Consider the following 14211-nt stretch of genomic DNA (forward strand, 5'->3'; position numbering starts at 1 on the left):
CACCTCTGCGGTTTTTCAATTTTTTCGCTATAACCAAAGAAAAAAAGACAATGGACAATTTTTAAAAAACCTCCAATATAAAACAAAAAAAGACCAACAATATTAAAAAATATATATTTTTTACTTTCCTCTATCAAACATATCCAATAAAAAAAACTAAAAAAGTAAAATTTCTTCAATTTAGGCCAATCTGTATTCTGTTACATAATTTTGGTTAAAAACAAATCCCAGTAAGCGTATATTGATTGGTTTGTGCAAACGTTATTGCATCTACAAACTATGGGATATATTTATGGAATTTTTATTTATTTTTTACTAGTAATGGTGGCGATCAGCGACTTATACCGGGACTGCGACATTGCAGCAGACAAATCAGACACCTAACTGACACTTTTGTCACTTTGTGGGGACCAGTGACACTAATACAGTAATCAGTGCTAAAAATATGCACTGTCACTGTACTAATGGCACCGGCAGGCAAGGGGTTAACATCAGGGGGTTAACTGTGTGCCTAGGGGGTGTTTTCTCACTGTGGAGGAGGTGCTTGATCTTTGCAGAAACACAGGATCCATGCCTTACCTACTGACAGAATGGCAATCTGCCTTGTTTACATAGGTAGAGAGCCAGAACAGCTGTCTGCCGAAAGATTGGCGAGTGCCAGCGGTGTACCTGCAAATCGGCACCCGCTGTGTCTAATCACAGTGGTAGTGTGTCGCCGGCGCCCCAGATCCGCATGTGCAGGATCACGTACTAGGTAGGAGAGCCACCTTACTGCTGTATATATACAGTACAGTATACGGTCGGCAAGCGGTTAAATTGGCATAAATAATAAAAACCTAACAGGGACTCTAACTTCTGTCTAATCACAGTGGTAGTGGGTCGCCAGCGCCTCAGATCCGGAAGTGCAGGATCACATACTAGGTAGGAGAGCCACCTTGCTGCCGTATATATACAGTATACGGTCGGCAAGCGGTTAAAATGCCATAAATAATAAAAAACCTAACAGGGGTTCTAACCCCTGTCTAATCACAGTGGTAGTATGTTGTTGGCGGTGCGCATGCGTGCCCCAGATCTTTAAGTGCAGCATCACATACTAGGTAGGAGAGCTACCTTGCTGCCGTATATATACACGGCAAGCGGTTAAAATGCCATAAATAATAAAAAACCTAACAGGGGTTCTAACCCCTGTCTAATCACAGTGGTAGAGTGTCGCTGGTGGCAAGCATGCACGCCCCAGATCAGGAAGTGCAGGATCACATACTAGGTAGGAGAGCCACCTTACTGCCGTATATATACAGTAGACGATCGGCAAGCGGTTAAATTGCCATAAATAATAAAAACCTAACAGGTGCTCTAACCCGTTAACACGCGCTTCTAAAAATATTTTAGCTTTAGATCCACTTTAAAATCTGTATACATGAACTGTTTTACCTACTAATAGATCTGTGATCAGCCAGTCTTGTGATCCAGGCTGTGCTGCCAGGCAGTATGTGCAGGTCGGTGACCTCTCTTTTCTACACTTCAGTTAATCAATACAGTTTGGTCACTAACCTCCCCCCCACCCATGCCGAAGTAATTTTTTAGAGTGGCGGGGGTTAATACAATTAAGGGGGTGTCACAGGCTCTCATCAGGAGACCCCCACTATGCCCCCCCTCCTCCATTCATAGAAGTCACGCTACATCTATGAATGAAGCAGGATCTATGAATAGAGGGCAGATGGATGATTGATAGCTCCGCCCCTCCATTCATAGTTAATGTTCTATTTATAGAAGTTGTAGTATGGCTTCTATGAATAGAGGAGGGGGGCGGAAAGGCCGCAAATCTGGAATCGTGATTCTGCCCGCGACTTCAGTGCGCTCAGGTGTGAATGGAACCTTAAACTTCACTGCATTGGAAAATTCCGGTGGGGTGGGAATGGCATAGACAGAGGAGGACTCAGCACAAGGGACACATCCTACTGATTGTATACCACATACTTTGGATAGAGTGGAGATGGGGTTAGCCCCCCTGTCAGATTTATTGCTGTCTGCACTCTCGTTTGCACTCTCGTTAGGGCGATTCACCCTCTCTACGTGTCCTGATTACCATTATCATAGATAGTGAAAGTAAAAAAAAATCCTAAATTTTGGTTTTGTCCCCAGAAAAATAATAGAGGGAAAATCTTCCAATGGGGACACTAGTTCTGGTGACCTGGGGGTCCCCAATGGGTTCCCTTACTCTGGAGGGATTTCCCCTCACTTCCTGCTTTGGCTATGGGTGTCCCCAATGCATTTACATGTGTAGCTCCACCCCCAGGGAAATCTTACAATAGGGACACTAGGTTTGGTGACACCCCTGGATTCCCTCACTTTGGAGAGATTTTCTCTCACTTCCTGTTTTGGCTATGGGACAGGATGTGAAGGGAAATCTCCCCAATGGGACAAAAAAACTGACAGGGGTTATAACCCTCCCTTACTCTATCCAAAATTTTAAAAAAAAGTTTTGCCTTTAGTTCCACTTCAGTCCTTGTTCATACCAAAGCGATTTGCCATGTGATCTGAAGTATCCCCCTATTTTTGGCAATGGAACCATCCATAACATTGTGACTCAAGGCGCAGCGACTTTGGAAAAGGCTCCTGCACTGCTTTTCTGCAACTTCATTGCGACTTGCATTGACTTCTAGTAAAACAAGTCGCAAACCACAATGAAATCGGAGATCCAAATCGCACTGATCTGCAGCTTTGACATCGCACTGAAGTGTCGTGGTTTCAAAGCTGGACCAGGGTAAACCAGGGCTTAACCACTTCCCGCCCGCCCTATAGCAGAATGACGGCAGGAATGTGGTTGCATTATCCTGACCGGACTTCATATGACGGCGGCAGGATAATACAGCTCTGGGCGCCCCCCGGGGGCATGCAGAGTGGCGATCGGTGATGCGAGGTGTCACACTGACTCCCTGCATCTCCGATCTCGGTAAAGAGTCTACTGACGTAGGCTCTTTACCATGTGACCAGCCGTGTCCAATCACGACTGGTCACATAGTAAACAGGAAGAGCCGTTGATCGGCTTTCCTCAGTAAGTGCCTGACAGGCACGAGTAAAGGAGCGCCGATCGGCAGCTCCTCTGACGGGGGGGGGGGGGGGGTCGGCACTGGTAATCAGATTATTGATTACCAGTGCAGACCCTCGGGGGGGGGGCTGGGGTGCCACTAGAACCACCAGGGATGCCCACCCATGACCCCAGGGATGCCCACTATGGCCACCAGGGATGGCAATCAGGGCTCAGGGAGCCCCCCATTGCCCTCTCCATCAGTGCTGCCCGCCAGTGCCCTCCCCATCAGTGCTGCCCACCAGTGCCCATCATTGCCATCTATCAGTGCCGCTCACCAGTGCCCATTATTGCTCACCAGTGCCACCTATCAGTGCCCGTCAGTGCTGATCAGTGCCGCCTATCAGTGCCCCCTATCAGTGCCCATCAGTGCCACCTATCAGTGCCCATCAATGCAGCCTATCAGTGCCCAGCAGTGCCGCCTATCAGTGCCCACCAATGCTGCATATCAGTGCCGCCCATCAGTGCCGCCTATCAGTGCCACCCATCAGTGCCACCCCATCAGTGCCTCCTCATCAGTGCCTGTCAGTGCAGGAAAAAACTTATTTATTTACAAAATTGTATAACATAAACAAAAAAAATTTTTTTTTTTTTCAAACTTTTCGGTCATTTTTTGTTTAGCAAAAAAGAAAAAACCTTGCGGTGATCAAATACCACCAAAATAAATCTCTATTTGTGGGGGGGAAATGGCATCAATTTGGTGTAGGTACAGTGTTGCATGACCGCACAATTGTCATTCAAAATGCAACAGCGCTAAAACCTGAAAATTGGCCTGGGCAGGAAGGGGGGTGAAAGTGCCCCTGTATTGAAGTGGTTAAAGTTAAGAGGGATTAGAAGAACCCCTGCTAGGTTTTTATTGCTGTCTGTGTCCCCCATAAGGGAAATTCACCCTCTATTTTTATTGTTTACTGTTATTGAGAGTGAAAGTGAGAAAAAATCCCACATTTTGGGTTGTCACCGGAACAGGAACAGAGGGGAAGATACACTGTTTTGGTTTGCCCCCCCCCTCCCTTTGAAGGGATTTCTTTCACTTCCTATTTGAATTTACGACAGGAAGTGACTAAAGGCAAAACATTTTTTTTTTAATTTTGGATAGAATGGAGAGGGATTAGAACCCCTGTCAGGCTTTTATTACTGTCTGCGCCCCTGTTAGGGAGATTCACCCTATTTGTCCTGATTACCAAATTTTGGGTTTTACCCAGAAAAGTAATAGAGGGGAAATCTTCCAATGGGGACACTAGTTCTGGTGACCTGGGATTTCCTTAACCACTTTACCACCGGAGGATTTTGCTGTCTTACTTCTGGGCCACTTTTTTGCGATTCGGCACTGTGCGACTTTAACGGACAATTGCGCGGTCGTGCGACGCTGTACCCAAACGAAATTTATATCCTTTTTTTCCCACAAATAGAGCTTTCTTTTGGGGGTATTTGATCACCTGTGCGATTTTTACTTTTTGCGCTATAAACAAAAAATAGCGTTTATTTTGAAAAAATAACAATATTTTTAACATTTTTTTATATGAAATTCCCCCCCAAAAAAATGTAAAAATCAAAATTTTTTTAAATTTTAGGCCAATTTGTTTTCTGCTACATATTTTTGGTAAAAAAAATCGCAATAAGTGTATTTTGATTGGTTTGCGCAAAAGTTATTGCGTTTACTAACTAAGGGAAAGATTTCTGTCATTTTTGGTGTTTTTTTTTTTAACGAGTAATGGTGGCGATCTGCGATTTTTTTTTTTTTGCGGGACTGCGACATTGTGGCGGACAGATCGGACCCTTGACTGACATTTTTTACACTTTTGGGGTTACCAGTGACATTACTACAGTAATCAGTGCTATACATATGCACTGTTACTGTAAAAATGACACTGGCAGGGAAGGGGTTAATTTTATTGGAGAGGGAGGGGTTAATGTATGCCTGGTGCTTACTAACGTGTGTGGGGGGAGGTGACTGAGTGACACAAGGACAGATCGGATGTCCAGCTATGCTGAACCCTGCAATCTGTACCTGCCTGTCACTTAGGAGATCCGCCCGCTCTGTTTACACAGGCGGGCGGATCTCCAAACTCGATTCCCCCACGATCGGGGAAGAGCAGCGGCGATCGCCGCCGCTCCTCCCCTGGCCCGACTCCCGCTGCGACGCGAGCGCCGCCTACAGGGGGAGGAGTCTAGTGACGTAGTACTACGTCGCTAGATGATAACGAGCCACATTGCTGCAGTAGCAGCAATGTGAGCAGACGGCAAGTGGTTAATTTGCAGGGATTTCTTCTCACTTCCTGTTTGGCTATGGGACAGGAAGTGAAGGGAAATCTCCCTAATAGGGACACAGATGGCAAAATAAACCCTGTCAGGGGTTTTAACCCTCTCTTACTCTATCCAAAAGTTTTCCCTTTTAAATAGAGTTTCTTTGTAAACCAGTGTTTGGCCATGATACAGGAAGTGAAGGGAAATCTCCCCAATGGGACACAGATGGTGAAAAACAGAATCTGAAAGGGGTTATAACCTTCCCTTAAGGCTCGTACACACTATAAGAAAATCGGGCAAAAATTTTCGTACGATTTTCGTATGGTGTGCACAGAACTTTCTAGAAGATTCGGAATGTCCGTACGAAAATTCTGAAAGGGACAAACTCCAAATGTGTATCGTTTTCTTACGGTTTTTGTACAAGAAAAATCAGAAAGGATGGACTGCTCATGATCAGAAACAACAACAAAAAAAGCGTTTGTCGTACGAAAATTCTTTCATCGGTTCCGATTGTCTGCGAAAAAAAGGAGGAAAATCGGACAATCGTTCGCCCGATTTTCTTATAGTGTGTACCCCACTTTAATCTATCCAAAAAAAAGTTGCCTATAGTTCTATTTTAGGCTTCTTTCACACCTGTGCGACCTGTCCTGCGATTTGGGACTGCAAAGTCACATGACAAGTCGTACTCCATGATTTTAAAATGAGTAACGTTCATATCTGTGCAACTTCAAGTTGCAACGACTTCAAAACAGTCCCTGCACTACTTTGGGATGATTTTAATGCGTTTTGAGGTCCAAAGACATAGACAATGCTTCAAGTCCAGTCAAAGTCGCATCAAAATCGCGGTAAAATGACGCGACTTTTAGGTCGCACAAGTGTGAAAGGGGCCTTAACCACTTGCCAACTGCCTAACGACTATTTACGTCGGCAGTCAGCCCCTCACAGGCAAAGCGACGTAGATCTACGTCGCTAGCCTGTAAGGGTGTGGGGAGCGAGCGCGCGCCGCCTGTCAGTTCTCCCTGTGTAAGAATCGTGATCAAATGGTTCTACTATGTAGGACCGTTGATCACTGTTCTTACACACACAGCCACAGCCAATCACAATTAGAAGCACGCCCCTAGGACACACTTAACCCCTCCCTCTCCAATAGAATTAACCCCTTCACTGCCAGTGTCATTTTTACAGTAACAGTGCATATGTATAGCACTGATTACTGTAGTAATGTCACTGGTAACCCCAAAAGTGTAAAAAATGTCAGTCAAGGGTCCGATCTGTCCGCCGCAATGTCGCAGTCCCGCAAAAAAAATCGCAGATCGCCGCCATTACGCGTTAAAAAAAAACAACAAAAATGACAAAAATCTTTCCCTTTGTTAGTAAACGCGATAACTTTTGCGCAAACCAATCAAAATACGCTTTTTGTGATTTTTTTTTTTACCAAACATATGTAGCATAAAACAAATTGGCCGAAAATGTTAAAAAATTTAGATTTTTACATTTTTTTGGGGGAATTTCATATAAAAAAAATGTGAAAAATATTGTTATTTTTGCAAAATTGACGCTATTTTTTTGTTTATAGCGCATGATCAAAAAATCGCACAGGTGATCAAATACCACCAAAAGAAAGCTCTGTTTGTGGGAAAAAAAGGACGCCAAATTTGTTTAGGTACAGCGTCGCAGAATAGGCCCTGGTCAGGAAGGGGGTAAAATCTTCCGGGGCTTAAGTGGTTAATGATTTGTAATAAATATATATCTGGGATAAATAGAGTTTTTTTTTTCTGTAGTAGTAAAAGTTGTGAGTGAGAAGTTGTGGTTGTGCGGTGTGTATACAATGTGATTGTTATGTCTATGTTGTCTCTGTGTCCTGCCATGTTTTCTAGCACATGTCCCTGGCTGGGATGGCAGGTGGTTGGTTGTGCTGTGTCTCTCCCTCCCTCCCCCCCTCCCTGCCCGGTGTGCTCCATCTGCTCCTCTCCCTGTCCCCCTCTCTCTGTATTGCTAATTACTATTCTGCCTGAGTGTGGTTCCTGTAACGTGGTGTCACCCGGTGTCACCGTCCTCCTCCTTCTCATCCCCCACCAGTTGCTCATCTGTCACTGTTGCTCGTGTTTCCTCTGCTCCATTAAATTGTTCCTTGCTATTCCAGGGACACTTTGCTCCTTGGGGACATTTAAACATTGTCCCTCTGTGTCCCTTCCCAGGCAGTCATGTTATCCCCCTCACCCCTGCTCCCCCTCCCAGCAGATGATGTCACTGTGTGTCCCTCTCTCCCCCCCCCCCTCTATCCCTGGTCCCATGACTCTGTCTCCTGATCCCCCAGAGCCGCCTGCGTGCCGAGCCTGGTCCTGCCTCGGGAGGGGGGGGAGCTGCCAGTCGGATGCAGGCGGAGATGCTGCAGCTGGACCTGATCGATGCCGGCCATATCACTGAAGAGGAGACGCGACCCCCTGTGGACCCCAAACCGTTCCTGCCTCCATCCATGGACACCTACCGACCCAAGAGGCCTACCACCCTCAACCTCTTCCCACAGGCCCCACGCACACAGGTGAGCTGTGATTGGTCAGAAATATTCTGTATGTACTTTATTCTGTATTTATGACTTTATTGGCTGCTGTGACATTGAAGGATCGGGCTCCATCGGGGGCCACATGCAGGCACAAGACGGGTAATTACAGATGATCTCAGAGGATTTAAATTGATAGGATGACGTGTCCTCTAATACGGATTGAGAGATCCGATCGATACATAAGGATGCAGGCTGGATATACAGAGGGACGGGATTGTCTAGAAGACAAAAGCCTGCCATAGACAATGCAATCTAAATATATAATCGGCTTTAGAACTTCCAACAACTATGGAGGACAACGGCCTTCCACATCCAACAGATTGTAAAGGTCGTCCAACATCCGAGACCCACAGATTGTAAAGGTCGTCGTATTATGTGGTTGTTGGTAAATCTTTTCCTTGCAATCTGATTGTAAAATATCATTTAGTCCCGGGTCACCCATGAGCGATGCGGGAAGGCAGCGAATTCGCAGCCTGTTCCCGCATCGCAAACGCACCCCTGGCAGCTCACACTGCCATATGCGATACCCTGGGGGTGTCAATTAAATGTTAACGACACCCCCAGTTTGATCGCATATGGCAGTGCGATCTGACAGTTCGCACAGGATCGGATCGCACAAGTGTGAACCACTGTGCGATCTGATGCGGCTGGAAAAAAGGGTCCTGTGCGTCTTTTGTGCGGGTGCAGTGCGAATTTCAGCCATACAAAGTGTATGGCTGATTTGCATCCGCACATCCGATCGCATGTAATGAAGGAGCAGTGCGCTACGATATTACATGCGATCGCCGCACTCGCAAGAAAGTGAACCGGCCCTTAAATCCCCCAACAGCTACACTATATTACCGAGTATTGGGACACCTGCCTTTACACACACATGAACTTTAATGGCATCCCAGTCTTAGTCTGTAGAGTTCAATATTGAATTGGCCCAACCTTTGCAGCTATAACAGCTTCAACTCTTCTGGGAAGGCTGTCCACAAGGTTTAGGAGTGTCTATGGGAATGGTTGACCATTCTTCTAGAAGCGCATTTGTGAGGTCAGGCACTGATGTTGGAAGAGAAGGCCTGGCTCACAGTCTGTGCTCTAATTCACCCCAAAGGTGTTCTATCGGGTTGAGGTCAGGAGTCTGTGCAGGCCAGTCAAGTTCCTCCACCCCAAACTCGCTCATCCACATCTTTATGGACCTTGCTTTGTGTACTGGTGCGCAGTCATGTTGGAACAGGAAGGGACCGTCCCCAAACTGTTCCCAGAAAGTTGGGAGCATGAAATTGTCCAAAATGTCTTGGTATGCGGACGCCTTAAGAGTTCCCTTCACTGGAACTAAGGGGCCAAGCCCAACCCCTGAAAAACAACCCCACACCATAATCCTCCCTCCACCAAATGATTTGGAACCAATGCACAAAGGAAGGTCCATAAAGACATGGAAGAGCAAGTTTGGGGTGGAGGAAATTGACTGGCCTGCACAGAGTCCTGACCTCAACCCGATAGAACACCTTTGGGATGAGTTAGAGTGGAGACTGCGAGCCAGGCCTTCTCATCCACATCAGGGCATGACCTCACAAATGTGCTTCTGGAAGAATGGTCAAACATTCCCATAGACACATTTCTAAACCTTGTGGACAGCCTTCCCAGAAGAGTTGAAGCTGTTATAGCCGCAAAGGGTGGGCCAACTCAATATTGAATCCTACGGAGTAAGACTGGGATGCCATTAAAGTTCATGTGCGTGTAAAGGCAGGCGTCCCAATACTTTTCACAATATAGTGTATGTAGGGTAAGGGCCAATTTGATTGGATGGAAACTCTATAGATTGCAAAGTACTGTACATGGTTGTTGGTAAATCTTGGTTGTACACTTTGCAATCTGATTGTAAAATCACTTAAATTGGCCATAGATGGATCGAAATTCATCTAACAGCTATGTAGGGACGAGGCCAAACTGATATGACAGGAACTCAATGGATTGTGAAGGCAGACCATTGTATTGCATGGTTGATCATATGTAAAGCTGACCATACACCTTACAATCTAAATGTAAAATGTCATTTAGGTCAACCAAGAGCTATGTAGGGTAAGGGCCAATCTGATTAAAAACTCAATGGATTGTTAAGATAAACCATCATATTACATGGTTGTTTGTAAACCTTGTCCATACACCTTGCATTCTGGTTGTCACAACTTTCTTAAGTCTACCAACAGCTACTGTAAGTTTGGAAAAGGCCAATCTGATTGGCTCAATATTCAATGGATTGTTTAGGTGGATCATCATATTACATTATTACGTGTAAAAAATGTAAAGAATCTGCGCTGTGTGTTAAAAAATATGAAAAATAGGCAGCTGACACATAAGTAGTATACCCAACCTAAAACGTAATGAGAAAAGAAAGCGTAGCACACGAAGCATATGTGCTCTATGTTCAACTGAGTGCAACCGCCACCAGCAGAGGATTGCACACTCACCAGAGCAGTGCTGTATCTTGGCCTAGGCCAACAAGGCCCAGGCCTAGGGCGGCACTTTGCAGGGGGCAGCAAAAAAGCTGCACCCTGCACGAAAAAAAAAACCAGCCTCCTCCCGGGTCCCGCACGAAAAGGGTCCCCGCCAGCTTGCGCTACACTTTTAGTATAGTGCCAGTCTTATGGGGTAAATTGGGCCAGAGGGAAGAGTCCAGGGTGCAAATCAGTCTGGCACCCCCATAAAGTGGTCAGTGATGAGGCTGCACTGATGAGCAGTAATGAGGCGGCACTGATAAGGCTGCACAGATGGGCACTGATGAGGCTGAATGTATGGGAACTGATGAGGCTACGCTGATGGGCACTGATAGACTTTTGGTCTGTGGTTCACAGATGACAGGGGGGGTCATAAAAAGTAAGGGGCGTGGCCTTTACAGGAAGGGGTGGGTGATATGTAAATTAGGGGGTGCACAAGTTTAGTCAGGCCTAGGGCAGCACAAAACCTAAATACACCACTGCACCAGAGCTCTCCTCTATGGGGAGATCAGATGAGAACGGACCGCCTGCACGTTTTCATCCGATCCGATCCTCCAGAGGGATGGAAAATAGGGTTCCCATCCGTCCGGATTTCACAGACAGGATCGGATCGCATAGCAGCGGGTGTCAGTGGACATGTCTCCGCTGACATCCGCTGCTCCATTGAGGTACATGGAGCATCTGATCAGGTCCCCCTGAAAAACTGACAGGCAGACCGGATTGGAAAGCCCGGTGAAAGGGGCCTTAGTGTTTTGAGGCTCCCTTCCTGCTGTAGTGACAGCCTTGACATCTGGTGAGTGTGCAATCCTTCTGTTGGTGGCACTCAGCTGAACACCATCTATTCTGCACATTGGATTGGTTGCCTTACCATTGACAATTGCAATCTATGACATCAGGATGCATGGACTGACATGGATACATTCTAAGATATATTTTTGTTGGTTTACATGAACATTTGAATGATGTTTGCATGTGCTTAGTGTGCTACGCTTTCTTTTCTCATCGTATTACAAGGTTGTTGGTGAATCTTGGACATACATCTTTCAATCTGATTGTAAAATTGTAATTCTACCAAGTGCTATGTAGGGCAAAGGCCTATCTGATTGGATTGAAACTCAACAAATGAAGGTAAACCCTCACATTACATGGCTCTTGATATCCACAGCTGGCCATACACTTTGCAAACTGATTGTAAAATCTCACCTAGGTTCACCACACACATTGCAATCTGATTGTACAATCTCCTTTAGATCTATCAAAAACTGTGTAGTACAAGAGCATGGAAGATTGGATACAGATTGATTGGAAGTATTAGGTAGGTGCTCATATTAAATATAAAGCTCATTGTACAGAGAATGTATGGTCAGATTGTAACATGTATGGTGAGCCTTAGATCTACCGATAACATTGTAGAATGACCAGATATAAATGAAACGGATGGTTTGGTAGGGCCACATTGCTTTCAAATATTTAAAGAGATTGTATAGAGATTTTACAATCAGATTGTATCATGTGTAAAGCCTGGTACACACAAATTGTTTTTTATTATGCAAGGTTGAACGAAAGGAACTGACAGCTCTGGTCGGAGCTGCTGTACTAACGATCCGATGTTAGTACAGTGATCTCCACCGCTCGCTGAGCTATTGTGTTCTGACCCCCCTCCCCCACCATAATACTCCAATCAGCGCTGTCAGACATTTTCCAACACGGCCAAACTTGCTGGCTTCTGTTGGTCTGGCTGACATACACACAGGCCAAATGTCGTTTTTTTTTTCTTTTTTAACCAGCTGATGTCTCCTGACATTTGGCCTGTGTGTACGGGGCTTTGGCAAGATTGTGTTGAGATTGCGCAATCAGATTGTAGCATGTATGGCCATCTTAAGGCAAAGGATAGCCTTAAAGTGTTACTAAACCCACAACAGTATATGCAGTAAAGCATGCTTGTTATACTCACTGCAGAACCTAATGGGTTAATCCTCCACATTTTGTAAAAAGGCTGTTTGATCCTGTCTTCTCTGATCCTCCCCTTCTTCCACATTCTCCAGTCCATCTCCTGATAGTACAGAGCCTTGGGGGCACTCTGCACATGCTCAGTTTGGTGTGTATTAGAGAGTTTTTCTTGGGAGTGTGCATGTGATCAGCACAGGGCCAATCAGCACTGTCCAGACAGAGGGGTCAGGGATCATGCAGCCTCATAGGACAGTCAGAGGAGAATGAAAACTCCTCCTACAAGCTTTAACCAGACACTGATAGAAGTCACAAGACTGCTATATACTGCTGATGAGAAAAGGTATTTAGCAGTTTATATTTACTAATACTATTGTATTTCCATGTTGTACTGTGGGAGAGCAGATATAGTGAATGCAGGCTCCTGGGTTTACTAACACTTTGAATATCGCAGCTTTGTCACATTTGCAGAAACCTTTATGAGACTTTAATGATAAAACAATTGCACAAAGTTCAGCAGGTTACAGCAATCTGCCACCTGCCAGCTTCACCGTTATTTTGCTTTCCACCACCTAAATGAGGACAGATAAAAATGTCTCAGCTGGCATTGATGCGATTTCAAACAATTTCCACTGCAATATAAAGTATATGTAAGGCCCAACATTTATTTATTTTTTTTAATTCTTAGTAGAGCAGGTAATGGTTACAGCATCTGGTTTTATTTCATGTGTCCCACCAGGGAGATTCCCCTTTACTTCCTGTGCCAGGGACACAGCAGGAATTAGAAGGTGATCGCTACAAAGTGCAGAAGGATCTCCTCTTAGACAGTTGTCACCAGAACCGGTGTCCCCATTTAAAGTGGTTGTAAACCTCAGACATGAAATATGAACAATACAGCATATCACTATATTGTGTGTACTTGTCTCAATCCAGAGGATAAGTGTCATTTCTGTCTGCTGCTTCCTTCCTCTGCTATCTGCATGAGTCACTTCTGACAAGTTTTACTGACACCAAGAGAAAAATGGTGTCAGGGGAGGGATCTCCAGCTGATTGACAGCCTCAGCTCTGTTCCTGTGTGCTGTGCGAAGGGGTTGTATCCTTTCCCTCCAATCAGCTCTTAGAGCTCTTCTCATGAGCTCTGCCGAGTGTAACTTCTCTCTGCCCCCTTATTTCTGACAGCTCAGACAGCACTTTGAATTAAATAGATAAACAGGAGCAACTTATGTAGGAGGATTTGTTTCATCTCTGTGTATTACCTGAGGCCAGTCACTTCACTGGATATATGGATAGGTTTACACTCACTTTAAATGTTTATTATGAGGGTAAAAGTTAGTATTGTGTTAGTATTAGGGTAAGGGTTAGTATTAGGGTAAGGGTTAGTATTAGGATAAGGGTTAGTATTATGGTAAGGGGGTAAGGGTTAGCATTAGGGTAAGGGTTAGTGTTAGGGTAAGGGTTAGTGTTAGGGTAAGGATTAGTATTATGGTAAGAGTTAGTATTATGGTAAGGGTTAGTATTAGGATAAGGGTTAGTATTATGGTAAGGGTTAGTATTATGGTAAGGGTTAGTATTATGGTAAGAGTTACTATTAGGGTAAGGGTTAGTATTAGGATAAGGGTTAGTATTATGGTAAGGGTTAGTGTTAGGGTAAGGGTTAGTTTTAGGGTAAGGGTTAGTATTAGGATAAGGATTCGTATTATAGTAAGGGTTAGTATTAGGGTAAGGGTTAGTGTTAGGGTAAGGGTTAGTATTAGGATAAGGGTTAGTATAAGGATAAGGGTTAGTATTAGTGTAAGGGTTAGTATTATGGTAAGGGTTAGTATTAGTGGAAGGGTTAGTATTATGGTAAGGGTTAGTATTAGGATAAGGGTTAGTATTAGTGTTAG

At 44.9% G+C, this 14211-nt stretch overlaps 1 protein-coding gene and 1 long non-coding RNA gene across 4 annotated transcripts in view; one reads left to right on the forward strand and one right to left on the reverse strand.

Moving 5' to 3' along the window:
• The window catches only part of LOC309565207, a 1884446-nt gene that overhangs the window by 1861769 nt on the left and 8466 nt on the right, over positions 1-14211 (reverse strand). The gene's annotated exons all lie outside the window — the stretch shown is intronic.
• The window catches only part of MAPK8IP1 (mitogen-activated protein kinase 8 interacting protein 1), a 183898-nt gene that overhangs the window by 124778 nt on the left and 44909 nt on the right, over positions 1-14211 (forward strand). For all 3 annotated transcript variants that reach the window (XM_082270002.1, XM_082270003.1, XM_082270004.1), the window contains exon 3: positions 7650-7874. In XM_082270002.1, the coding sequence (XP_082126128.1) occupies positions 7650-7874 (225 nt within the window). The remainder of the gene's footprint in view (positions 1-7649; positions 7875-14211) is intronic.

The sequence above is a fragment of the Pelophylax lessonae genome (genome assembly GCF_965119305.1).
Source record: "Pelophylax lessonae genome assembly, chromosome: 10".
NCBI classification, from domain to species: domain Eukaryota; kingdom Metazoa; phylum Chordata; class Amphibia; order Anura; family Ranidae; genus Pelophylax; species Pelophylax lessonae.